The 27684-nt window shown below is 45.1% G+C and overlaps 2 protein-coding genes across 7 annotated transcripts in view; one reads left to right on the forward strand and one right to left on the reverse strand.

Moving 5' to 3' along the window:
- On the forward strand, window positions 1-26396 carry SLC66A3 (solute carrier family 66 member 3). 6 transcript variants are annotated; one of them, XM_064363849.1, is made up of 8 exons: window positions 1-143; window positions 7119-7201; window positions 7278-7347; window positions 11480-11537; window positions 15652-15772; window positions 17032-17124; window positions 18420-18461; window positions 20844-26396. In XM_064363849.1, the coding sequence occupies exons 1-8, from the start codon at window positions 1-3 to the stop codon at window positions 20933-20935; spliced, it is 702 nt and encodes a 233-aa protein (XP_064219919.1). In that variant the 3' UTR covers window positions 20936-26396. The 6 variants fall into 6 exon arrangements, with proteins under 6 accessions (XP_064219919.1, XP_064219920.1, XP_064219922.1 ...); XM_064363850.1 differs by lacking the exon at window positions 17032-17124; XM_064363852.1 differs by lacking the exons at window positions 15652-15772; window positions 17032-17124 and having other exon boundaries at window positions 20844-20890.
- ROCK2 (Rho associated coiled-coil containing protein kinase 2) overlaps window positions 24160-27684 on the reverse strand; it is a 151440-nt gene continuing 147915 nt past the window's right edge. The window contains exon 34 of the mRNA XM_012438823.3: window positions 24160-26810. The gene's annotated coding sequence lies outside the window, so the exon portion shown is untranslated. The remainder of the gene's footprint in view (window positions 26811-27684) is intronic.

A 27684-nucleotide genomic window follows, 5' to 3' on the forward strand; every position in this document is an offset into this window, starting at 1 on the left:
ATGGAGGCGGCGCTGCTGGGGCTGTGCAACTGGAGCACGCTGGGCGTGTGCGCCGCGCTGAAGCTGCCGCAGATCTCCGCGGTGCTGGCGGCGCGCAGCGCGCGGGGCCTCAGCCTCCCGAGTTTACTTCTGGAGCTGGCGGGGTAAGGCCCGGGGCGGCCGAGGCTGCCTCCTTCCCCCTCGCGCTGCCGCCTGCTGGGAGCCCGGGAGAGCCTCGGCTCGAAGTAGGGCGGGGACGCGCGGGCATCGCAGCCGGGCGGCCGACGGTGAACCAGGGAGCCTATGGGCTCGGGGTGCGCCTTCCAGGCCGCCCGCGTGCATTGTTTCTCACCAAGCCCCGCGTGGCACGGATTGACTGCGCATGCCCATTTTACAGATGAGGAAACGGACCCAGCGGAGGCCGCCCTCTGTCCGCTAGTGACAAAACCTGCCGGCCCTGAGCGAGGCCGGCACCTCGAGGCTGTCATATTTATTGTCCCTAAACTCACCACGCTCCAGCTCCGTCAACCTCTTTCTCGGGCCTCAGTTTCCTCACCTGTGAAATAAGGGGTTGAACTAAGAGTGGATAAATCTTCTCTCCCAGTGGTTGGTGGGGAATCTTCCTAGTTATTTGATGAGATTCCTTGGGAGCGGGTCTTAAGACAACTGCATTTCTTGTAGAAAGACCTTTCCTTACTCATCATAAGGGTGTTGCAGAGTCCCTGCAGTTGGGAATGGGTGACGGAGAGGTCAGTAAGTCCTTGATTCTCAGGCAGCTTCTAAGGCCTTCCCATTCAAAGTATTCCGCATGTAAGAGCACCAGACTTTTGGGGTATCATTTTCTGAGCCCCAACAACAGGAAAACACATATCTGAAACTAGTGGTCTTGCCCCTTCACCCTGGCCAAGCCTGGCCCTTGACTTTGCTCCTCACCATCACTCAGCGGGTCCAAAGGCTGGTCCTCCACACACAAGCCTTCCTGGAGCGGGGGTGGGCAGGAGGGTGGTGTCCCGGGATACAGGATGGGAAGAAGCCAAGTGGTGCGGAGGAGAAAGAGAAGACCTCAGAGGTGGGAGGGTGAGGGGTCCCACCCAAGCTCTGGAGCCCACGCGGGCCCTATGGAGCTGGTCCCTGGGCACAGTCATCCAATGCAGGGTCTTGAGGGGAAACTTTTGGGAAACGCTTTCAATGTTGAGGGTCTGTGACACCTCCCAGGCTTGTGAGTGACTTTACCCTGCAGGAAGAGGGTAGAGGGGGTGTCCCAGGCCGGATGGCAGGGTTCAGAGGCACCCAGGGGATGGGGGCAGTATGTGTTTCAAGCTGGTGCCACCACCAGGCTGGGAGCAGAGAGGCTAGAGGGATGAGCTTGTGGCAAAGGACACAGACTGGAAGTGGCCTCTATGACCGCTCAGGTGGGAGAGGGGTCAAGGGCATGAAGGCCAGGAGTGGGTTTTGGCCTCAGCCCCTTGCTAGGTCCCTGAGCTGGTGAAGCTGAAGCTGGACCCATGGAGGGAAAGAAGCCAGCCAGCCTATAGAGTCCCTCCTGCCACCGGCTCCTGGGCCTGCTTTTCCACCACGTTTGCACCACTGCTTGAAAAATGCAAACCCTCAGAGGGGACACGCAGGTGAGGGCTCATCTTAGATCTGTCAGCTGTAACCTCTCAGCTCACCTTGGTGAAAGCCCGAGCTCTGGCAGTGGATGGGTCTCCCTGGGCAGGGGAGCCCGAGGTGGGGGTGGGGCAGTGGCTTGCTGCCATCCCTCCCGGCCTGTCTGAGGGGCTTGCTGTTTATCACGAGCAGGGAAAGGGGGGCTCTGTCAGGGCTGGTGCACCAGCTCTGCAGCCCTCAAGCCAGGGCCAGGCACACTTCTGTAAATGGGCTTGGCTGTGCAGGGCCAGCCGCAGTGCCAGCCTCTCCCGGAAGACCGGCTGGAAGGGATCAGGGCTCCACCCTTGCTGAGTGCCAATAGATTTGATCTCCACACAACCCGCATGTGATTCTATGGGTGGCATTGCCTGAGCATTCTTGCGTGTTGACTCTGTGCATTGCATAAACTATCATGAATTGTAGTTTCATTTAATCCTCACAGCAGCCTGAGGAGGTTGTTTTTGTCCCCAGACAATGGGAGCCGAGTTAGGGTGGTAAGGAGCCTGTGGCAGCAGCAGGCTGGGCAGCCCAGCAGGGTCCTGGCCCTCCAATCTCCCTGCCTGCCTCCCTTATGCCCTTCCCAGCCTTGCCTGGGAGGCCTACCTGGGGCTGGGGTGGGTAAGGGGCTGGCCTCATTCCCCAGGGAACCAGGCCTGCCAGCCGAGCCCCAGGCCCCTGACCAGACAGAGGCAGCCACCAGAGTTAAAGTGAAGGAAGCCCAGGGCTGTCGCAGTCAGCTGCCTGGAGGGCATGGGCCCTCTTGGGGCTCCATTTGAGCAAACTAAGAGCCCGGTTTTGAGAGCATTGAGTCCATTGGAGCTTTTTAGTGTGGCCTGGTGTCAAGGGCAGGAGCCTCTGCCCAGGGACCTGCCACCGCCACCTAGGGGCAATTCTTATGGCTGGGCCTTCCCCCTCCCCTGGTTCCCAACCCTGCCGCTTCTCAGCCTTGCTGGTGGCCTCCTGCCCTGCCTCCAGGGCTCTGCTGGGCTCTGCTTTCCTCTGCGCTCTGCAGCCTGGAGCGTCCTGGAGGACAGGACCCATCAGACCTGCCCTGCCTGCAGCCTTCCATGGACAGTGGCCCTCCCCTGGTGGCCCCTTAGGCTGTAGGAGCCTTGGCCTCTGGATAGGGTGCCTTTGGAGGCCACCCCTTGCTCCAGGTCACTTGTTCCCCAGCCTGGGTCAGGTATATTTTGTTTAACCCTCTAGCAGGTGTTGAGGGAGAAAACTCCAGTGGAGCAGATGGGAATGGAAACAAATGGGGCTGTGTCAGATGCCCGGCTGGCATGATTTTATTATGATGAGCATTTTAGCGATTACTTATTAATTAAAAGAAACTTTAAAGGGCCAGGCATGGTGACTCACACCTGTAATCCCAGCACTCTGGGAGGTCGAGGCAGGCAGGTCACCTGAGGTCAGGAGTTCAAGACCAGCCTGGCTAACATGGTGAAACCCCATCTCTACTAAAAATACAAAAATTAGCCAGGCGTGGTGGCACACACCTGTAGTCTCAGCTACTTGGGAGGCTGAGGCAGGAGAATCAACTGAAGCTGGGAGGCAGAGGTTGCAGTGAGCTGAAATTACACCACTGCACTCCAGCCTGGGCAACAGAGCAAGACTCCATCTAAAAAAAAAAAAAAATTAAAAACTAAGACACTGCCCACACCTCCCTAGGCTGCAGGGGCAGCTGGGAGTTTGAGTCCCAGGGAAAGCAGGGAGTAGGACAAAGCCTGCAGGGGCAGTGACGGCTGCGTCTAGATCAGCGTTAGGAAATCCAGGCTCTTCATCTCATATGTTCCTGGTGTCTTTGGCCTCCATTTCCCCAAGTGGTCTGTGAGATGTGGAAGCCAGCATGGATGACCCCTGGAGGTGAGAACGGGCTCTGACATTCCCAGGTTCTCACTCCTGGCCTGCGGACTGTGGCTGCATCTCAGAGGTCGGCACACAGTTCAGTGGTGAAGACCCCCATAGCATTTGTTCTAGCACGTTCCTTCAGCACCCCACAGCTGGCTGTGGCCCCGCAGAGGGACTGGGGTGCAGCCTCCCTCTCTGCTAATCCCCCTTGGCTTACTCTCACAGGGGAACAGAGGGTTGCTCAGGAGGCTGGCAGGCGGAGAATCCCCGTAGCCCAGCTGGGCTGGGCAGAGGCGCTGCTTGTCCCTGAAGCTGGGAGGTGGCCCAGCTGCAAAGCACCCGGAGGGCCTGCTGGGAGCCAGGGGTGGGAACACTGGCATGCTGGGGGCCTCCAATTGAGGACCAGGCCTGCGGGAGGCCCTAGTGCTCAAGGTGACACTGGGCTCTGGCCTTCCGTCCTATGTCCTATGACCTTCTCCAACTCTACCCCCAGCTAAGTTGTGCACTGTCAGAAACAGGCCAGGGAGGCATAGCCTGTTTGTGGGTGGGGCTTTTCCAGGTTCCTTTCCAGCTTAGCAGATCAGAGACCCTGGGACTCCCCTCCCGTGCATTGAAGTCTCATGGTTCCGGCTCCCTTTTCTTCCGTTCCCAAGTGGTCCGAACACACAGGTGAGAGGGAGGGTGTTGGGACAAGCAGGCAGGCCGAGGCGACTACAGGGATTCCGGTCTTGAGGGAGGAGATGGCTGGGTGTGAGCCAGGGAGGCAGGAAGCTCCGCCTTTTCTTCTGAGAAGGTGGGACCCTCGGGACTTCCCAGCATCCACATAGAGCTGGAATCATCTTAGAGAAATTGAGGATGGTTCTTCACGCTTTTCCCCACTATGCTCTCAACAGGGCAGCTCTTCTGGAAGGAAACTGGAGCATCCAGGTGATGTTCTGACTCTTAAAACACGGCCACAGACCCCTGTCCAGGAATAACTGTGGCCCCTCGGATCCTCGCGCCTCTCAGCTTCTCAGGGTAGAGGGCAGATGTGTGCAGCAGCTGAGGGGCAGCTGTCAGGGTCAGTGAGTGCTGAGCGTGGCAGGCAGGCCAGCAAGCGTGGGCCTGGAAGTCCCAGTCTCATATTCCTACTCAGGGATTTGCCTTCTGTAAAAATCCTTTGTAAGCGACCATCTCAAGGCACTGGATAGAGACTGTGGCCCGGTGCCCGGTAAGTTCTGGATGCTCCAAAAATTGTATAGATGATTCAACTGAATTCCATCTATTTTTTTTTTTTTTTTTCTTTTAAAGAGAAAGAGAGGAAAATAGGAAGGAGGAAAAAGGAAGAGAAAGAGAGAGACAGAATGGGGAGGAGGGAGAAGGAAAAGAAAGAGGGAGAGAGAATGGGAGTATTGATTTCTTGCCCAGGCTAGAATGCAATTTAGTAATGGGTATTGAAAACCTCTTTTATACTGATAATTATACTTAATGATGTAGTCAGGAAAGAATAAGGGAAGAAGATAACAAACAAACAGCCAACCAATATTTAATTTAAACCTATGAAATGCTATGCGATTACTGAGAAGTGATTTACTTCCAATTATATAGTCACCTTTGGAATAGGTGTGAGGTGGTAATGTATGTTTTGTGTATTTGAAGTGGAGAGTTCTATAAATGTTTATTAAGTTTACTTGTTCCGGGTCTGAGTTCAAGTTCTGAATATCCTTGTTAATTTTCTATCTCGTTGATCTATAGAATCGTTAGCTCTTCTTGTTGCATTGATCCTTTTGCCATTATGTAATGTCATTCCTCGCCTCTTTTGATCTTTGTTGCTTTAAAGTCTACTTTATCAGAGGCGAGAATTGCATCTCCTGCTTTTTGTTTATTGGTTTATTTTTACTCTCTGTTTGATTGGTAAATCTTCCTCCTTCTCTCTGAGTCTTTGTGTATTGTTGCATGTAAGATGGGCCCGGATGCAGCATACCGATGGGTTTTGGCTTTTTATCCAATTAAAATATATATAAGTTTAATACCGGCGTTTGATGCTAGCTGGCTGTTTTGCCCATTAGTTGATGTAAATTTTTTATTGTGTTAAAGTTCTTTGCTTTTTGATATATTTTTGGAAAGGCTGATATTGGTTGTTCCTTTATATGTATAGTGCTTCTTTCAGAAGCTCTTGTAAAGCAGGTCTGGTGGTGGTGAACTCTCTAAGTACTTGTTTGTTCGCAAAAGATTTAATTTTTCCTTCGCACATAAAGCTTAGTTTGGCTGGATAGGAAATTCTGGGTTGAAAGTTCTTTTCTTTAAGGATGTTAAATATTGGTCCCCACTCTTTTCTGGCTTGTAGGGTTTCTGCTGAGAGATCTGCTGTAAGTCTGATAGGTTTCCCTTTATGGGTAACCTGACCTTTCTCTCTGGCTGCCCTTAGTATTTTCTCCTTCATTTCAACCCTAATAAATCTGGCGATTATGTGCCTTGGGGTTGGTCTTCTTGAAGAATATCTTTGTGGTGTTCTCTGTATTACCTGGAGTTGAATATTACCCTGCCTTGCCAGGTTGAGAAAATTTTCCTGAATGATATCCTGAAGAGTATTTTCCAACTTGGATTCATTCTCTTCATCACATTCAGGTACACCTATCAAACGTAAATTAGGTCTTTTCACATAGTCCCATATTTCCTGGAGACTTTGCTCATTCCTTTTCATCCTTTTTTCTGCATTCTTGTCTTCTCGTTTCATTTCACTGAGCTGGTCCTCGACTTCTGATATCTTTCCTTCTGCTTGATCAATTCGACTGTTTAAACTTGTGCATGCTTCGCGAAGTTCTCGTGTTGTGTTTTTCAGCTCCATCAATTCACTTATATTCTTCTCTAAATTGTCCATTCTCGTTAACATTTCGTCAAACCTTTTTTCAAGGTTCTTAGTTTCTTTGCATTGGGTTAGAACAAGTTCTTTTAATTCACAGAAGTTTCTTATCACCCACGTTTTGAAACCTGCTTCTGTTATTGGAACACACGTGTAATCTATTAAGCCTTGTTCCGTTACTGATGAGGAATTGCAATCCCCTGTAGAGGGAGAGGCATTCTGATTTTGAGTATTCTCTACCTTTTTACGCTGGTTTCTTCCCTTCATTATATATTTGTCTGTCTGTCGTCTTTATAATTACCAACTTTCTAACTGGGTCTCTGACGTCCAACTTGTTGATTCCCTGCGCCGAGATCTGAGCAATCCACTGAGCCGGCCAAAACAGCGGTGTTAAGATTGATGGTGCTTTTCTGCCCGGGAATCTCCGGACTCTGCACCAAGAACTGGCGTGCTAAGGCACCAGCAAAACCGCCACGCCGGCCACAAGAGTCGCCCTGGCGACCCGTGGAGCTCTTCCACTGGGAATCTCCTGGTCCGTGAGCAACTAATATTCGTCTGAAAGTCTGGCGTCCTCTCGTTCTTTGCGCTTTCACTGGGAGGTACGTGCCCGAGCTGCTAATCATCAGCCATCTTGGATCTCTCTCGAATTCCATCTATTTTGTTCTAAACCGCCTTCCTTGACACTGGGGAGTCCACACCACCACTGTGAGGATTCAGCAAACTCTGTTTCGGGTGCGTGCCAGGCCCCAACGGCTGCGTTTTGGGGCAGCCATGTGGACCTGTGCCCTCCTCTCTCCAGGTTCCTGGTGTTTCTCCGGTACCAGTGTTACTATGGGTATCCGCCACTGACCTACCTGGAGTACCCCATCCTCATCGCGCAAGGTAACAGCCCCTTCCCTGTCCGATGGGCTGCCGCGGCTCTCCCCTACCTCCCTCACTCGGAGCCTCTCTCTTTCAGATGTCATCCTGCTGCTCTGTATCTTTCATTTTAATGGGAACGTGAAGCAGGCCACACCCTACGTCGCTGTGTATCCTTTCTGAATCTGAGCCAGAAGTGGGAACGGGAGCATTATTTGCAAATAGTATGTACTATCAAGTGGGCTCCTTTACCAGATGAATATTTTTTGATTAAACTTAAAAAAAAAAATCCCAAATGCAAATGTGTCCACGCACACTAGAGATGCCCTCAGTAGAGCCCCTGCTGCCCCTCCAAGATCAGCAGGCCAGGTGGCAGGCAGCCTGGGTCTCCCTGCTGGGTGTGCAGAATGGTAGAGTCCATCCCTGCTGGGCCTGCAGAATGGTAGAACCCATCCCTGCTAAGAGCAGCATTGTCCAGCTGTGTTAGTTCATCTGAGATGTTTCTTCCTGCCCTGATAATGTCCCCCAAGGATGGGAAGCAATAATAATGAGAGTGTATGGTGCTTCTCAAGATGTTAGCTTAGAGGCTGAGCCTGGAGGTCTGAGCAGCCGTCGGTGGAAGCCAGGTCAGCTGACACGTGTGTCCGCTCAGTGGCATTTCCTGGCTTCATTTCAGTTCTGTTTGTAAAGACTCACTAGTTGAACATTACACTCCTTAAAAAGCCAGGAGAAGTGTTTTTTTTTTTTTTTTTTTTTTTTTTTTTTTCCAGATGATCTTACTTTGTGGCCCAGGCTGGATTGCAGTAGTGCCATCAAAGCTCACTGCAGCCTTGACCTCCTTGGTCAAGCTTGTTTGCCTTGATCAAGCGATCCTCCTGCCTCAGCCTCCTGAGTAGCTTGGACTATCAGAGTGTGCCACCATGCCCAGTTAGTTTTAAACATTTTTTGTAGATATGAGGTCTCACTATGTTACCCAGGCTGTAAGGTGTTTTAACCTTTTTTTTTTTTTTTTGAGATGGAGTTTTGCTCTTGGCTGGAGTGCAGTGGCGTGATCTCAGTTCACCACAACCTCTACCACCTTGGGTTCAAGCGATTCTCCTGTCTCAGCCTCCTGAGTAGCTGGGATTACAGGCGTGCACCACCACACCCAGCTAATTTTTGTATTTTTAGTAAGGATGAGGTTTTTCCATGTTGGTCACGCTGGTCTTGAACTCCCCACCTCAGGTGATCTTCCTGCCTAGGCCTCCCAAAGTGCTGGGATTACAGGCGTGAGCCACCATGCCCAGCCTGTTTTAACCTTTTTTTTTCCTCAAGAGACAGGGTCTCACTATGTCACCCAGGCAGTGCAGTGGCCAGATCATAGCTCACTGCAGCCCTGAACTTCTAGGGCCAAGGGATCCTCTTGCCTCAGCCTCCTGAGTAGCTGGAACCACAGGTGCATGCTACCATGCCTGGCTAATTAAAACAAAAAAATTCTTTTTTAGAGCCTGGGTCCTGGTATGCTGCCCAGACTAGTCTTGAACTCCTGGGCTCAAGCAATCTTTCCACCTTTGCTTTCCAAAGTGCTGGGATTACAGGCATGAACCGCCGCTCCCGGCCCAACGAAGTGTTTTGAATGGCAGTAGCTGTCAGCCTGTCCTGCCACCTCCGTGAAATGGCCTGAGCTGTTTCTTCCCATGCCTTCTTCAGAGTGGAGGACGGAGGGCAGAGCCAGGCCTGTGACCCAAGTAACCTCAGCGCAGGCCATGAGCATGTGGGTGTGGTGTGAGGGGAACACCTGGGCTGGAGTCAGGCAGGACAGGTCTCCACCACCGCAGGGGTGGCTTCAGCATATGCCACAAACTCTACGCTGCATGTCCCCCATCTGTGGCATGGGATCCTAATGCCTACATTATAGGGCCGTTGTGAGAGCTGGAAGTACCAGGAACACAGTCAAGCTGAGGAAATGACAGGGTCATCGTGGTGATTTTACTAGAAGTGGGGTTCTGCAGCCTGTGCCTCTGGAGGGAGCTGGGTTCCGGCTGAGTGCTGACCTGCTGTTTCCCCGAGTGGTAAGCTCTGCTGCTTCAGTTTCTCTCTGCAGGAAGAGGGATCGCACAGCTGTACTGCACCTCAACACTTCACCATCAGTGCCAGCTGGTTAAAGGCTTTGGTAAACAGTGCTTTGAAGATGGAAAGCATGATATGATTTACTTTTGAAATAAAATGCAACAGCTTTGTGCAAATGGCGAGGCTGCAGATTAGCAAAGTGGGTGCTGGTGGCACCGGGAGATGATCACGTAGCTGGATGCTGATGGCGATTCTGTAATATCAGCAAGATGCTTATAATCTCCCATTGGTTGTGATTTACAGAGAGCAAAAGAATAGGGTTGCCATATTAATGAATACTTTTAAATATAGGTGTGTCCCCAATATTACATGGGATATACTTCTACTGAAAATTATTGGCCAGATGCAGTGGCTCCTGCCTCTAATGCCATGTGTTGGGTGGTTGAAATGGGAGATCATTCGAGGCCAGGAGTTTGAGACTAGCGTGGGTAATACAGTGGGATTCCCTAGTGCTACAAAAAAAGAAGGAAAGAAACTGAGCCGAGCATGGTGCCTCACAGCTGTCATCCCGGCTACTCAGAAAAAGTTATTTGTTTTCCACCTGAAATTCAGATTTAACTGGGTGTCCTGTATTTTTTATTTGTGAAATCTGACAACCCTACAAATAAATTATCTGTAGGATCTCAGGGGCTCCTGCTATTGGTCACATTTTATAAAATGTATATTCAGAATACACAGAATGAGGTGGGATAGAACAGGATTGGTTGGGGGTGGAATCACAAAAATTAGTTTTAAAAATTGTGTTAGTGGCTGTGCACGGTGGCTCACGCCTGTAATCCCAGCACTTTGGGAGGCCGAGGCGGGGGGATCATCTGAGGTCGGGAGTTCAAGACCAGCCTGACCAACATGGAGAAATCCTGTCTCTACCAAAAATACAAAAATTAGCTGGGCGTGGTGGCGCATACCTGTAATCCCAGCCACTCGGAAGGCTGAGGCAGGAGAATTGCTTGAACTTAGGAGGCGGAGGTTGCAGTGAGCTGAGGTGGCACCATTGCACTCTAGCCTGGGCAATAAGAGCGAAACTCTATCTCAAAAAATAAATTGAGTTCGTGTTTTAAAAACAGGATTCCATCCAGCTAGCTTCAGACTCCCTTCTGGTGTTGAGCAGGCTGTGAGTATTAAGTTCCACTGACTTTTAGCACAGGGCATTGTCTGTTTCGATATCTTTATTTAATTAATGTTTTAAATGATAATAACAGCAGTCTCTGTAGGCATTTGAGAGGTAGATAGGGTAAGGAATGTTGACTCTGTTTTACAGATAAAAGATCAAGGTGGAAAGATGGCAAGTGACTTGCCCAAGGACACTCCAGAGACTCCTGGCCATCCCCGTCCAGCCCTGGCTGCTGTCTCCTGGCTGCTTGTTCAGCTCCCTAGCTGGGCTCTGTTTCTGTGGCATCACAGAGCTCCGGGCACATCCTGACTCCTGACATTGCCCACACCAGCTGTATCATCTTTACAATGGAGTTAGTGGGAAAAGTGGAAATCAGTAAACAGAAATTCAGTTCACACAAATTTTGCAGAACATTCCTGCTTTATAATGTTGGACTTCTCATTTTATTTATTTGTCTATTTATTTGAGATGAAGTTTCACCCTCGTTTCCCAGGCTGGAGTGCAATGGTGTGATCTCGGCTCACCACAACCTCCACCTCCCGGGTTCAAGCGATTCTCCTGCCTCAGCCTCCCCAGTAGCTGGGATTACAGGTGCCCACCAGCACGCCCGGCTAATTTTTGTATTTTTAATAGAGACGGGGTTTCACCATGTTGGCCAGGTTGGTCTCAATCTCTTGACCTTGTTATCCACCTGCCTTGGCCTCCCAAAGTGCTGGGATTACAGGCGTGAGTGAGTCACCGCACCTGGCCCAACTTCTTTTTTAAGTGCTTAGCTTTTAACCATAAATTGGAGATGTCCGCACGATCAGGAATTCAGCGGGCAGTGAAAGCCACTAGGAACGTCCGGATCCTAGGAAGCAGTCCATGAGCATAGGTGTCTTGCTTTCGTTCTTTCGAACTCCGAGCAGGTGTTCATTACAGCTCTTTCTGTCCCTTCCAAATCCGGCAGGTTCTGGCAGTGCGTCCCCTGCTCCCCTCTGGCTTCCGTGTGTGGGTCTCTGTGGTCTTGGTTTGTGTCCCTGAGATGGGAGGGTGGCAGGGATGTGGGCGACTCACTGCTGTGTCCCTTAGCACTTGGTAAGATTGGGGTCTTCTTGGTTCATCCTCACCCTGCAGAAGTGGATCATAGACCTGGCCATGGTAAGGATCGCGCTTGAAAAGAAAGGAGGGGGAATAAGCTACCTTGGAGCGAACTTGGCAGATGAAATGTTTAACCTGCTAATTTTTCAGCCGTGCTGGGGGATAATAGGAATGAAAGTGAAGTGCTGTCCAAATATTAAAGACATTCTTCTTCTTTAAATGCGGGACAAAACGATGTTTAACTTCCTTTTGTTGGGCCATAGAGAACCAGATTGGAGAGGTGGCTAACAGTTTATCTATTTATTTATTTTTTATTTTATTTTATTTTATATTTTTTTGAGATGGAGTCTTGCTCTTGTTGCCCAGGCTGGAGTGCAATGGCGCAATCTCAGCTCCCCGCAACCTGTGTCTCCCAGGTTCAATCAAGCAATTCTCCTGCCTCAGCCTACTGAGTAGCTGGGATTACAGGCACGCACCACCATGCCTGGCTAATTTTGTATTTTTGGTAGAGACAGGGTTTATCCACGTTGGTCAGGCTGGTCTCGAACTCCCAACTTCAGGTGATCCGCCCTACTCAGCCTCCCAAAGTGCTGTGATTACAGGTGTGAACCACCGCACCTGGCCTTATTTATTTTTGAGACAGAGTCTTGCTCTGTTGCCCAGGCTGGAGTGCAGTGGCACGATCTTGGCTCACTGCAGCCTCTGCCTCCTGTATTCAAGTGATTCCCCTGCCTCAGCCTCCTGAGTAGCTAGGATTACAGGCATGTCCCACCGCCATGCCTGACTAATTTTGTATTTTTAGTAGAGATGGGGTTTCGCCATGTCGGCCAGGCTGGTCTCGAACTCCTGACCTCAGGTGATCCACCTGCCCGAGCCTCCCAAAGTGCTGGGATTCCAGGTGTGAGCCACAGCACCTGGCTGCTAACAGTTTTAAAATGAAGAATTAAACATCAAAGAGCTTCTTCTTAAGTTCTTAATTGCATGTTGGCCTTGTCCAGGAGAAGGGCTGATTATTTTTTCATACTTGAGCCAAAAATTTCCAAAGGGTTCTGAGGGTGGTTCAGGATGCGTTTAACCACAGACCTCTCCAAGGTGACAGAAGTGAACATTTCCACCCAACGAGAAAAGGAGGGGGAGAACTAATTGGTGGTCACAGGGTTCTGCCTGCCACACCCAGACTCATGAATTTCTTTCTTTTCCCCCAGTATCTTGTCTGTGATCCTGTCTTGGAAAGTGGAGTAGATTCTCTGTTATATTTCAACTCTGTGATTTCAGAGAGCAAATAAGTAGGGTTGCCATATTAACATGAAACACTTTTTCAGTACAATTATGTCCAAAATATTGCATGGTGCCAGGCATGGTGGCTCACGCACCTTGGGAGGCTGAGGCAGGCGGATCACCTGAGGCCAGGAGTTCAAGACCAGCCTGGCCAACATGGTGAAACCCCATTCTCTACCAAAAGAAAATACAAAATTAGCTGGGCATGGTGGCGGGCGCCTGTAATCCCACCTACTTGGGAGGTTGGGGCAGGAGAATCACTTGAACCCAGGAGGTCGAGGTTGCAGTGAGCCGAGATCACACCACTGCACTCCAGCCTGGGCGACAAGAGGAAGACTCCATCTCAACAAACAAACAAACAAACAAAATATTGCATGGGATATACTTGTACTAAAACATTATTTGTTGTTTATGTGGAATTCAAATTTAACTAGGCATCCTGTATTTTTATTTGCCATATCTCACAACCCTGTAATGGGCCATCTCTATGCTCTCAGTAGCTCCTACTCCTGATGGAGTTGGGGTGGTTCTAGTTTGGGGGTGATTAGCTCTGCTATAGCACCTGTGAGCCTTCACCCCTCAGGAACCATCCTTCCAGCAATTTTGAGGTATAGGTTTGTCAAGAATGGCCAGGCACAGTGGCTCACGCCTGTAATCCCAACACTTTGGGAGGCCGAGGCAGGCAGATCACCTCAGTTCAGGAGTTTGAGACCAGCCTGGCTAACATGGTGAGACCCCGTCTCTACTAAAAATACAAAAATTAGCCAGGTGTGGCGCATGCTTGTAGTCCCAGCTACTTGGGAGGCTGAGGCAGGAGAATCTCTTGAACCCGGAGGTGGAGGTTGCAGCGAGTTAACATCGCACCATTGCGCTCCAGCCTGGGTGACACAGTAAAACTGTCTCAAAAACAAAACGAGAAAAAGAATGAAGTGCAGGGGTCAAGGGCAACAACAGCTTTTTGGTGTTTCTTCTGTGCCCTTGGCAGTAGTAGTCTATTCTAACCACACACTGATGATACATTATTTCATGAAGTATAATTTTGATTCTTCCCTTTATCATGCAAGTCTGAACATAGGCTTGGCGCTGTGTCTGCCCATAGCCCTCCTTCACTGACTCAGTGAGTGTTCTTTGCACACCTGCTCTGAGGTGCCAGGGCCCGGGGCACAAGGTGCCCCAGATATGAGGGGTGCAGAGCCCCAGTGCAGGAGAACAAGCCAGGCCTTCAGAGCTCACACATTGTAGCAAACCCCCAGAATCCTAGAGAGAGCGGGTGCTGCTTGAATCAGTGGAAATCCTCCATTGTAGAATGTTCCGTGTTTTTGCTTTCAAATGCAGGTACCCAAGATCTTTTCCCCAGCAGTCCCAAAGTGTGCTTTCATGGTTAAATTGTTAATTCATAGACTCATGGTTTATTCACAAAAAAAGATTAAAGTACTTAAAAATGATCTCCAGAACAGTGAAGCATCCCCTCTCTTTCCCAATCCTGTTCCTATAGTAGACTCTGTCTTACGGAAAATCCTAATCGTTTCCAGTTTTATTGATGTGATAAATCATTCCAGGGCTCAGTTAGGGCCCAAACCAACACGACTTCAGGACTGGAAATGTGGCTTTGGTCCTGAAAGATGAATCTGGTAGAAGATCTAGGAGGCAAGCTTGTGTGTAGCACAAGCGTGTCGTGATGCGGTCTGGGGCCCTGATGTGTGTGAACAAAGCCGGCTTCCCCCGCTCTCCCATCCCCACACTGACTCCTTGCCGCCCCACCAAGCCAGTGTCTTGGTGAGTTCTCTGGTGCGAGTCTTCCCCTGCAGTCCTCCCTCCTCTGCTCTGCCCAGGTCTCCTGATTACATAAGAGCCTCTCCTCGCAGGTCTCCCTGCCAGGAGTCGGCCATCCTCCAAGCCATCTGCACTCAGCTCCCAGGGTGACCTTAGTCCTGCCACGGGCCTGACCACAGGTCCTTGGTCATCTGCTTTGTCCAGGAGCACTCCCTGCCATTCCCTTCTCCATAATTCCCTCCTCCCTTTTTTTTAATTTAGAGACAGTCTCACCCTGTTGCCCAGGCTGGAGTGCAGTGGTGTGATCTCCGCTGACTGCAACCTCTGTCTTCTGGGTTCAAATGATTCTCCTGCCTCAGCCTCCTGAGTAGCTGGAACCACAGGTGCATGCCACCATGCCTGGCTACTTTTTGTATTTTTTGTAGAGATGGGGCTTTACCTTGTTGGCCAGGCTGATCTCGAACTCCTGGCCTCATCCTGCCTTGGCTTCCCAAAGTGTTGGGATTACAGGCGTGAGCCACTGTGCCTGGCCTCAGTTACTTTTTATCGGAAATGCAGATAGATGAAGCTCTGTGGCCATGCATTGATTCTTTCTTATTCCCAACTTCACACTAGCCCTAGATGTTAGTTACCCAATGCATGATGGAGTCCATGAGTTATAAGTAAATGTCTTAGGCTGAGCGTGGTAGCTCATGCCTGTAATCCCAGCACTTTAGGAGGCCGAGGCAGGTGGATCAGGAGGTCAAGAGTTTGAGACCAGCCTGGCCAACATAATGAAACCCTGTCTCTACAAAAAATACAAAAATTAGTTGGGCATGGCGGCGCATGCCTATATTCCCAGCTACTTGGGAGGCTGAGACAAGAGAATTGCTTGAACCTGGGAGGCTGAGGTTGCAGTGAGCCGAGATCACGCCATTGCACTCCAGCCTGGGTGACAGAGTGAGACTCTCAAAATAAATAAGTAAATAACTCACTATTTCTATAAACTTAGATTTCAACTTTGTACAAATCCATTATAATTTTGACCTGAAAATTTGGCTTCAAAATTGCTTTGAGTATCTGGTGCCCTTTTGCTTGTTTAACACATAGACTTGTGACCTTCTCACATTTTATCTGTAAACAGAATTTCTGTACTTTCATCAGCGCGGCCAGTAAGTTTGCGCAGCTCCAGTGTCTGTGGAAGACGAGAGACTCGGGAGCGGTGAGTGCGCTGACTTGGAGCCTCTCCTCCTACACCTGTGCAAGTAAGACCTGGACTCAGACGGTGGGGAGGCCTCGGGTAGCCCCACGTGTCTGCCTAGTAGGGTGTTAAGTTGGTGTTGAAGTGACGTGGTCCCTGGCGCTTACAACTATTCAGCTAGAACCTCCTAAGTGTATCCATATTTACAAAGACGACTTAGCACACTGCTCTCCATTTTCTGTAAGATCTAAGTTGCCAAGAAAAGTGAAAGCATATTTTTCTCCAAAAATCTGGCCTAATATTAATAGTTCTCTCTTCTTTGAAATGCATCAAGAGGTTGTATATTGAATGTACTAGTTTATCTTAAAAATTTGAATCTCTATACAACAAGTTTTCAAAGGTGAAAATCATACAGTGACTTTTGAGGATGAATAGAATGTGTAGCAATGGAGATTTTTGGCAGTCACGTTGTTTGGTCTCAACTTCAGAATTTTCTGTGTTCATTTGGATTCTTACAGAAACTACCTAAAATATGGTATATGTAGGTAGAAACATTTTTATAATTCAGAGTAGCTGGGATTATAGGCATACATCATGCCTGGCTAATTTGTGTATTTTTAGTAGAGATGGGTTTTCACCATGTTGGCCAAGCTGGTCTCGAATTCCTGACCTCAAGTGATCCACCTGCCTTGGCCTCCCAAAGTACTGGAATTACAGGTGTGAGCCACTGCGCCCAGCCAACTTTTTGTAGAGACGGGTTCTCACTATGCTGGCCAGGCTGGTCTCAAACTACTGGGCTCAGGTGTTCATCCCACCTCAGCCTCCCAAAGTGTTGGGATTACAGGTGTGAGCCACTGCACCTGGCTCTGTATGTTTTCTTTGGAGAAATGTCTATTCAGATCCTTTGCTCATTTTTTTTTGAGATAGAATATCCCTCTGTCACTCAGGCTGAGGGACAGTAGGGTGATCTTGGCTCACTGCAACCTCTGCTTCCTGCGTTCAAGTGGTTCTCCTGCCTCAGCCTCCCTGAGTAGCTGGGACTACAGGCATGCGTCACCATGCCTAGCTAACTCTTTTTTTTTTTTTGTATTTTTGGTAGAGACAAGGTTTCACCATGTTGGCCAGGCTGGTCTTTAACTCTTGACCTCAGTTATTTTTAAATGGAGTTTTGCTCTTTTGCCTGGCTGGAGTGCAGTGACGCGATCTTGGCTCACTGCAACCCCTGCCTTCTGGTTTCAAGTGGTTCGCCTGCCTCAGCCTCCCGAGTGGCTGGGATTACAATCAGCTGCCACCACACCCAGCTAATTTTTGTATTTTTTGTAGAGATGGGGTTTCACCATGTTGTCCAGGCTGGTCTCCAACTCCTGACTTCTAGTGATCCGCCCACCTTGGCCGCCCAAAGTGCTAGGATTACAGGTGTGAGCCACTGTGGCCCTTTGCCCATCTTTTAATCAGATCATTTGTTTGAGCTTCTCACATGTTTTGGTCATTAACCCTTGCCAGATGTGTGGTTATTAACAGCCTTTTAAAACGTTTGCTTGAGAGTCCTTGTTGGCCACTTTCCTAATTGAAGTCTTCTGTCTACTTACATGATCGTTTTCTTCCATTTAAATTGATGACTTAATCAACAACTATTTATACGGGGGTGTCTGTGTGGAAAGCCTTGGTTTATCAAATGTGTCAACAGAATATTTTATAGGATTTGGTCTCTGCCCATCACGGACTTCCAGTTTAGTTGGAAGATTAAGACCAAAAAACTACGATGTCAGTATGTGCTGAATGCAGAATGTGCTAGCAGAGGGAGAGGCTTTGATGGGCTGGTTCTGGGCTGGGAGAGGCAGGCCTTGAGTTGCGGGCAGTGGTCTTTAACTCGCAAATAGTTCCGCTCTCTGCTTTCGTGTTTTGGTTTAAACTGTTACTCCAGTTTCCTAAGGGAAGGGCTATACCAAACCGGTGAACTAAACAAAATAGTTCTAGTTAGACCCTTGGAAAAATCTTCCCCTTTTCTGGCGCTCAGTTTCCTTATCTATAAAACGCAAGGATAGAATTCACTGATTTGAAAACACTGTTTTTAATTAGTGGGAGCCTTTCTTTGAAACCACCCAGACGCTCCATTTGTAAATAAGAATTGTTAAGCTTGCTTTTGGAGGGTGGGGGGTGGCGGGTTAGCACAGAGACAGTGGAAGGGAGCTCAGCCTTTCCGGGTTTCCCCAGGCAGTGCTCATGCACTGTCAAAGTACCTTCCCTTACGAGTAGTTTTAAAACCACTGGGGTGGGATGCACGGCTGTTTGTTTTGTTTTGAGATGGAATCTGGCTCTGTCACCCAGGCTGGAGTGCATTGGTGTAATTTCAGCTCACTACAACCTCCCAAGTAGCTGGGATTACAGGTGCCTGCCACTACACATGGCTAATTTTTGTATTTTTAGTGGATACAGGGTTTTACCATGTTGGCCAGGCTGGTCTCAAACTCCTGACCTCAGGCGATCTGGCATTTCTGGGTTTTATATAGTTATGAAATATAGCACTATTTGGTTTTCTGTACTACCAAACTTTTATCAAGAATAGTTAATATGTATTGGTAAAAAAAAAAAAAAGAATAAAAATAATTAGAAAATAATAGTCTATATATATTGGGGTACTAAAAGGGAAGGACATTATTAACTAAACCCCAAAATGTCTGAAAATTTATGCTGCAAATTTTCTTTTACAGCAAGAATAATCACAACCTTAATGACCACCAATGATTTTACAAGTAAGCAAAAGATCTTCTTCTCACTTCCTTTTTGAGTTTTGTGGTACTTATGTCTCCTTCATTAGTAAACTGTCTTCAGCTTTAATGGATGGATTTGGCTTTACTGGATTATGGATTTAGAAGATGGCAACAATGTATTTCTAGTCTTACTGGTCACCATTTTTATTATTAAGCTCTCTTATAGTACAGGGAATAGAATGTGCACAAGGTAATAGATTCCTGTCTCCATGAAGCTTCCATTTAAGCAGTGGAATTGGACATGAGGTAATCGCACAATTCCCTATTGAATTATCAGGGGCCATGTTTTGGAAGAGTAGGGCAGGATGAGCATCTAAGGAGAACCTGGCCTAGTTTGAGGGAGCTGGGCAGATTAATTTGAAGAAGAGCGATCGTAAGGATGAGAAGAGGTTTAGCCAGAAAAAAGGTTGTGGGGGACGGGGAGGCAGGGGAGGCCGGACTCTTACAAGGAGCAGTGTGTGTGAAGGTCATGAGCAAAGGACAAAGGGCTAGAGTGCGGAGAGCAGGGGGACAGCGACAAGCGGGTAGGTTTCAGGAGAGGAAGGATGTGAGGCTGGCAGTGGCCCAAGTATCCAGGGCCTACAAGAACTGCCTACAAACAGCAGGAAGCCTCCGGAGGCTTTGAAGCAGGGAAGTGGTGTCACCAATGGACTATGTTCTTGTTCTGTTTCTTTAAAAGGAAAAGCTGTGATGGAAGAGAAAATACTTTGATTAACCACAAAGAATTTAGTAATTCCTTAGGTTGTTTTCAACCCCCGAATCAAGCATATATGATACATCTTTGGAAATGATTAGAACAGATGGTGTGACCTGTGAAGATCAGAAAATGTCCCCAGCACATAGACCTTTTAAATGAGCTAATTATTATTTGAGAAATACTGCTTCAGAACAGAGATATGTTTGTCAGTCTCTTCCTGGAGGTTACACCTTTGCTCAGATACTTTTTGTCAGCTCTGATGGTAGGACTAAAATTGTTCTGGTCAAAGCATAAACTTTGATCAAGTGGGAAATGGGAAGGAAGACAGGCTTTGGTCTTTCCACAGGGCTTGAATTGGCGTGGAAAGGAGAGTCAAAGCACAAGTAAACAACAAAACCTATACATTAGAAATTAAGTTTAAAAGATCAAGATTGTTCTAATTGCGATGTATTTCTTACCTATGACAGCTGTTCTTGAAAATGATCAGTATATCTGGGATAACGTTTTTTGTTTTTTTGAGATGGAATCTCGCTGTCAACCAGGCTGGAGTGCAGTGGTGCGATCTCGGCTCACTGCAACCTCTGCCTCCTGGGTTCAAGCGATTCTTTTGCCTCGCCTCCAGAGTAGCTGGGACTACAGGCATGCGCTACTATGCCTGGCTGATTTTTTTATTTTTAGTAGAAACGGGGTTTCACCACATTGGCCAGACTGGTCTCGAACTCCTGATTGCCTTAGCCTCCCAAAGTGCTGGGATTATAGGTGTCAGCCACTGCACCGGCCAAGGAATAACTTTTTAAAAACAGTTTAGCTAAAATCTTACATGTGTTTTACAAACACAAAGATATATTTTAAATCTCATTAAACCTTATTTATCAAGAGTGTATCTGTACCTTAAAGTGGAAGTTAAGTCACTGTTAAAGTTGTATATATATATATATATATATTTTATTTTTCCATAGAGACACATTTTCGTGGTTACTTCAATATAAAGTATGCCTTGTCATTTGGGCCATTTTTTTCAGAATTATCTTAACAGAATATATTAAACCACCTTTGCTTAACATGGAATGTTCTGAGACACCAGCACCTCAGGACTTCAAATGAGTAAAGGGATTTTTAAAAGTTAGAACTCTTCATAGGCTGGGCACAGTGGCTCATGTCTGTAATCCTGGCACTTTGGGAGGCCAAGATGGGTGGATCACTTGAGATCAGGAGTTTGAGAGCAGCCTGGCCAACATGGTGAAACCCCATCTCTACTGAAAATACAAAAATTAGCCAGGCATGGTGGTTGGCGCCTGTAATTCCAGCTGCCTGGGAGGCTGAGACAGGAGACTTGCTTGAGCCCAGAAGGTAGAGGTTGCAGTGAGCTGAGGTCGCGCCACTGCACTACAGCCTGGGTGACAGAGTGACAGAGCAAGACTCTATCTCTCCCCCTGAAAAAAGTTATAACCCTTTAGTTGAGCACTTAAGAGGATAAATTATGATTTATGATGTCGGGACAAGTAGCCAAAAGTAGTCATTATGATAGGAAGATCATTTCCCCAGGAACCAAAATTGTTCATTTTGGGGGTTGGGGGTGAAGCTTTATTTAGGCTTATACTTAGAGCAGGAGGTAGTTTTGCTCTGTATTGTCACGGTTTTTAATATACTTTTTTAATTGATTTCAGTTCTTATACGTTTTGTGATCATGCTGGCTTTAAATATATGGGTAACAGTGACAGTGCTTCGCTACCGGAAGACCGCCATGAAGGCTGAATGATGGACACATTAGTCCTTTACACTGTGGATTCTGAGTAACTGAACCAAAGGAAAAAGAAGCTCTTTGCTAAATTAAGGTCTTTTATAAGTTTAGTAAATCAGTTCAGACTCTTTGAAGCCAAAGGCTTTTTTAGACTTGCAAGAGCCATTTAAATACTTGTTTAAAAATACCGATTTCCCTCCTCCTTCCTCACTTCATTAGACTATGGTAGCGCCCAGCCATCTGCAGTGTTGAGAAGGCCAGTGACTGTTGGAAGTCATCTAGGAAGCCCATTTCAAGGCCATTTTGACTCTTACTCTTGAAGTCATGATTAAGTTCTCTATAAAGAACCTCACTACATCGATGTTTTTGGCTTTCAGAATCTTTTAGGAAATAAATCCTCTCCATGACAAAAATGAACATGAATGGAGTGGCATTTTGTTCCAAGTCAGAGGTGGACACCCATAATAAATGACTAGGGTTCACTTTCTGGGACTGATGTTTAATTTTAACATAGATGCAACAGGATGGCCTTGTTTTACATAATACCATATTATACCTGCATGCGCTCTAGCAAGGATACCGACAAGCATAAATGTAACTGGCTTGAGTTTGTAAACCAAAATAGTCCTTCAACTTCGCACTGTGCCTTAAGTAATTCCTAACAAAAGGTATTAGGATTAGCTGTAATCTCTACTGAGGAAATCCCAATAAGCTTTCTGATTCAAGTACAATGCTGCCACTTTTTTTTTTTTTTTTGAGATGATAGATAAGAGACTTGCTCTTGTCGTCCAGGTTGGAGTGCAGTGGTGTGATCTTCGCTCACTGTAGCCCCCGCCTCCTGGGTTCAAGCGATTCTCCTGCCTCAGCCTCCTGAGTAGCTGAGATTACAGGTACCCATCACCACGCCCAGCTAATTTTTGTATTTTTAGTAGAGATGGGGTTTCAACATGTTGGTTAGACTGGTCTTGAACTCCTGACCTCGTGATCCACCTGCCTTGACCTCCCGAAGTGCTGGGATTACAGGCGTGAGCCACCGCGCTCAGCCTAATGCTGCCATTTTTTAAAGGGCCACAACTATGTAATTACCACTGTTGGAATTTGGTACAAAATAAGTTTTGTCTATTGAAAACATATACAGTAAAGGGTGTTGTTAGGTAGGTTCTGCCCAATTCTTACGGATTTTACTCACATTATGGTATTTTTTACCCTAAACATAAGATTATTATATACTGTATTTTCTTCTAAATTAACTCTAATGTTTAAAAACTCACTTTCCCCCTTTAATTGAAGACATTGTTTTGCTATATGCAGTAATGATGTTTACCAGAAATTGTTTCCTATGCAAAATAAATTTTCATATTTTGAATTCTGCTGAGTCTTAAAACTGTCAATCATCAATATGACTATTTTATATAAGCTGTAGTTTTTAAACGAACTGGTTAATCCTTTTAGAACTACTGCTTGGGACCAACAGGAAGAGAACATGGTATCTAAAAGCAAAATTATTCATTCTACAGTTAAAATTACAGATGTCATATTTTTAAACATCCAAGTTAATCTTCTTTCATTTGCAGTTATAATCTGACCATTAGCATCAATACAAATTATGATTTTTTTATTCCAACATGTTTTATTTAGCTAACGTTAGTACTTCATCATTGCTTAAAAAAACTAAAAGCAGACTTAGGTGACGAGGTCTGTTTTTCCCCCTTTGTAAGGTAACCAACACTCGAGTCACTTCAGACATTTTACACACATTATCATTCTTAATCTGGTGGTGATCCTGTAAGAAAGACACAGTCTCCATTTTACAGATAAAAACACTGAGGCTCGGAATGAATAACCTGCCTAAGATCACATAGCAAATAAGTGCTCTAGAAAAGGTTCCACTGATTGCCAAACACTTTCTAGAAAACCACCTATCATCAGCACACTATTTCCTGACGAAACAGATATCCTCCCTCTTTTTCCCCGTCCTCACCAATTCAAATGAGTTTGTTATGTTTGTGTGCCTCTTAAAACACCCAAATGAGACAGGCTCCTGGCTGCAGTTTGGCATTTCTCCATGAATTAAATGATTTATAGGGCAGAAGAATCACAAGTCTTCAGCCTTAGTTGTAAGACTTATTTACTATCCTCATTCCCATCGTTTATACCCATCTTATAGGGAAAGTAAATGTTTTAGGTAAACTTTGTAAGGTTGCTGTATTCCAGGACTGCATTTCATAGGAAAAGTATGAAAATGCTTATGTCTCCATTTCTTTTATTTTATAAAAAGCAAGCATAAAATACAATCACATTACTACAAAGACGCAATAAAATTTTAAAAAATAAAAAGGGGTGCAATTTTTGTTCAGAGGGGATAGCTGATCAAATATTTATGATTTCCTAAACCATGCAGTTCATGACTTATTACAATTCCAAACAAAATTCATTATTATGGGGATGGGAATCAGGGAGAGGCCCCTCAAGCATAACATCCAGCGCTGTCACATAGTGCTTATATTCAAAGTGCTTACAAATGGTGTCTTCACAACATAGGGAAGCTGAGGCCTTATTCCAGGGAAGGAGAGGTGAGTGAGTCAGCAGCAGTGTCAATGCAGACTGAGAAACTCGGTAGTGACTTGCTCAAATCAGATTTTAGACACAATTTAGAGCACGTTTCAATAAGGTTAATATAGTGTCCAAGTTTCTCTACTTTATCACCAGAATCCTGGAAGAGAATAACAGCAGCAACATAACTTCTTAAACTGTGGTGTGGCCACCTAGAGTATTTCTGTTTAGGATCTATAGATAAATGGACACAAAACAGACACTTTAGAGCCAGATTCATGTAACTCTAACACAGGTTAGTTTTAAAAGCACTAACCTATATTTTGGCTTTACTGGTGTGCTTATCCATTAGTTAGCTAGAACATTTTAAAACTTTCATATAGATTTTAAAAACTTGTTTCTAGAGAACATGGTTTATTTAAGTTAATACTTTAAAACCATTATACATTAATTTCAATAGTAATACCGGCACCAGTTTCCCTTTCACTTCTGTCTCGTTGTCCCCACAAGACAAAAGTAAAAAATACAGCTAAGAAAATCCCAGTATTCATGATTTCTTAGTTCCCCATAGGAGGTATTTATGGCTCTAGGACAAGTCAGGTGTGAAGAAACAAGCAACTTTTAGTCTTACAAATATTTATCTTTTGGAAGCTTTAGGGCCTCAAGAAAAAAGAGAAACGAGCACAAAATCAGGTTGTTTCGTATTTAATGAGTGTTGGAAAGAAAACACGTTGATAGGTGCATGCATTCATGTATGTACATGAAAGCGGCAATGCAGTAAAAAGCGAATTCTTACCCAAGGTCAGAATGTTTTATTAAGCACATTTTCATTAGTTGGACAAACAACCTTATAAACCCTTATGTCAAACCATATAATGTGAAGAATCTCCATGGGAGAGATTTTTTTTTTCACCCTTTGGAATTACCTTTTTCACCAAGACCTTCACATGAATCTTCCTTGTACAGTCGGTCACACCATGATTCCCTATATTCTCTAATATATACAGCATCCCAAATATTTAACTTTTGCCTTTTTTACTCAAATATTTCAGTTACTCGTGTAAACTTGAAATTATTTCACCTTAATAAAGTTTATTAAAAATATATATATATATATATATACTCTCCAATTCAGAATAGGATAGAGCCTTCCATAATGTAACAAAATCTTTATATAAAATATTAATTCAGTCTCCTTTTAACAACTCTAATGAATGGAAATATTTATTCTATATAAATTTTATATATTTTTCATTTTTTAATCTTACTTAAAAAAAAGCCATTCCCCCAAAGCCAGAGCTGCAGAACACAGCTGCAAGGGAGACGGCATGCACATCTAGTCTGAGCACAGACAGCATCAGAGTGCAGACTGGAGAACTCAAGAATAACAAAATCAGTTTCAGGACATCAGTAGGCCAGAGGCTGCTCTTGTTTCCACAATAGTATCGATCATGGGGATCTAACTCTTCAAACATCTCTAACTGATCTCAGAGAGAATCAATGAAAAATGTCTACTTCTTTCATTGAAATATTAGATGATGATGATTATTTTCTGAGACAGAGGCTCGCTCAGCTGCCCAGGCTGGAGTGCAGTGGTGTGATCTTGGCTCATTGCAACTACCATCTCCCAGGTTCAAGTGATTCTCTCATCTCAGCCTCCCAAATAGCTGGGATTACAGGCACCAGCCATCGTGCCCAGCTAATTTTTGTATTTTAGTAGAGATAGAGTTTCACCCTGTTGGCCAGGCTGGTCTTGAACTCCTGACCTCAGGTGATCTACCCACCTTAGCCTCCCAAAGTGCTGGGATTATAGGTGTGAGCCACCGCGCCCGGCCAGACAATGTATTTCAATATCATACCAAACTCTGTGTATTTATATAAAGAAAGACTGATAAAAGACTTCATAATTAAAAAAAAAACAAAAAAAAACTTGATGCTCACCATTGCTGCATACTGTTGCAGTATAAAACATACACTTATCTGGTATCACGAGAATATAGCAAGAATGGTCCTGCATAAACTAACTGTGACAGCATTTTAAAAATAAAATCAAATTAAGGGCCTTTGAGGCCACTTCTTCCCACTTACCAGTTTTCTTAACCCAGTGCTAAAATACTGCCACACACAGTTGTATGTCTGAGGATCATATTATCATATTTAAAATGTATCCATAGTATGTCTTAGTTTTCTTTATATATTTGGAAAAATGTTTGAATCTTAAGTGTGAAAATGTAATCACAAATGTCTTTACTAGGAATAAAAACACATCTAGGGTAGCCAGCAAATTTAAAGCAAAGAAAATATTTTGTAGTCACAGACTAATACTGAAGTCTGTAAAAACGGTTGAATGAATAAGAGACATCAAGGATATATTAGTTTCAACACCATCCATTAGTTTCTATAACCAATAATACTTTTAAAAATTTGTTAATCAAAATAGGCTGACATTGATATAACTATTTATGTGTAAAAATAGTGCATGATTTCTCTTCCACAAAGCTAGTTTGCATCCTAAAAGCTGGTAAACACTTTTTTTTTTTTTTTTTTTTTTTAAATACAGAAAGGGCCAAGACTCTGAAAACAATTAAATTAAGGCATTCAAAATGGGTAAAGTTGCCTATCATGAAGCATTAGGGAACTGATATAATTAACTTTAAATTTCTTGTTACAGTAACTGCTTAAACATGAACATGCAACTTCCATCAGGTACACAGGAATGAGTGATAGAAACTCCAACATTATGGCTTTATACAAGTGCATAGTTGCAACTCCAGTAAGTAATGACATCTGATTGTGTATAAAAAAATAAAGTGGGAAGTTTAAAAAACCTTGCAGTATTCGAGTACTATATATATATATATGTGTTTATATATATATACACAGTATAATGGTCACTTCTTAAAGATGCAGTCAGTATCACTGTAGTGGAATCCATTCCCAGATTCTTCTGGTAAATGTGCTGGTGAAATCTCTCTGTTGAAGCTAGAAAAGCTGTTTTCTTTAGATTTTAACTCTTCTCAATCGTTGTGTGCATTGTAGTGTGAGTGACTGCCAAGAGAGCTTTATGGAACAAGTCTGGAAGAGTTGCATATATCCTCAGTCTATCAACCAATCACTGTTGGTTCAACTTGTTGCTTCAAAGGAGCCCAGAAAATCTCTCCAAGATTTGTAATTTATATTACAGGGAAAAGGGGAACACATATATGTATGAGTGTATGTATCAGTCTCTCCAGGAAAATATAGCTTTTTAATAAATTTTGAGCCATCATATTTCAGTCTTTTTTTCACTGGAAGAATATGATCACCATGAATAATGACTGCTTTCACAGAAGGCAGTTAGCTGGAAGGAAAGGAAAAATAAAGTTAGCTGATACAGTGAAATAATTTAAGAGACTGTTAAATTCCTAGAAAAAGCATTCCATTCACATTATTAAACTATACAGTCTTCCAACTACTATATTTTTTAACACCTAAATCATGCATAAACATACTTACTGTGTTACTATTGCTATTTTTAGGTACATGCAATTATATTCTTTTCCAATGCAACTTGGGATTTTGGAATATCGGTTACACACATTACACACAAGTTTTAATATGGTTAACAAGCTATAAGGGTTAAATAATATGCCACAGAAAAGCTTAGATAAAGTTTGATTTGGGACTTAACTACGAGCTGCCTCATGTAGCTGAAAGGGAAATGGGCCTACTGCTCAGGTTCTACTTGGCTGTTTGACCCTAACCACATTTTTCTTACTTATAGGATAGGACCAAATACATTGTTGTAGTAAATATATACAAACTACTCTATGAAACTTGATTATACATAGATACCAATAGTACCTGACTGATGTTCTGCAACATGCTTAGATTAAAACAGACATTATTTCTTTTAAATCCATTCTATGAAAAAGGTTTAAGTTGAGGCTCAACTTTCATTCAAATCTCCTTTAGCTACTATTAACCAAACTATTTTACATTTTCTAGAAGCACAATTCTCACAGCATATCACTGATACTCTTCAGCACGGATAACATTAAATTCTCATAAAGCAAACATTTCACAGCATCACACACAAAAAAGCCAAATCAGAAATAGCTATTTCATAGCACTTATTAGACTTATAAAGTTTTTATGCTTTCAATTCTTGCAAGTTGGAAATAAGAGGAGAGAGATGGTGGGAGAAAGGCGTCCCATGCTATGTTCACAAACTA

This window comes from Aotus nancymaae, unplaced genomic scaffold, assembly GCF_030222135.1.
Source record: "Aotus nancymaae isolate 86718 unplaced genomic scaffold, 86718_ANA_hifiasm-v0.15.2.pri h1tg000057l, whole genome shotgun sequence".
NCBI classification, from domain to species: Eukaryota; Metazoa; Chordata; class Mammalia; order Primates; family Aotidae; genus Aotus; species Aotus nancymaae.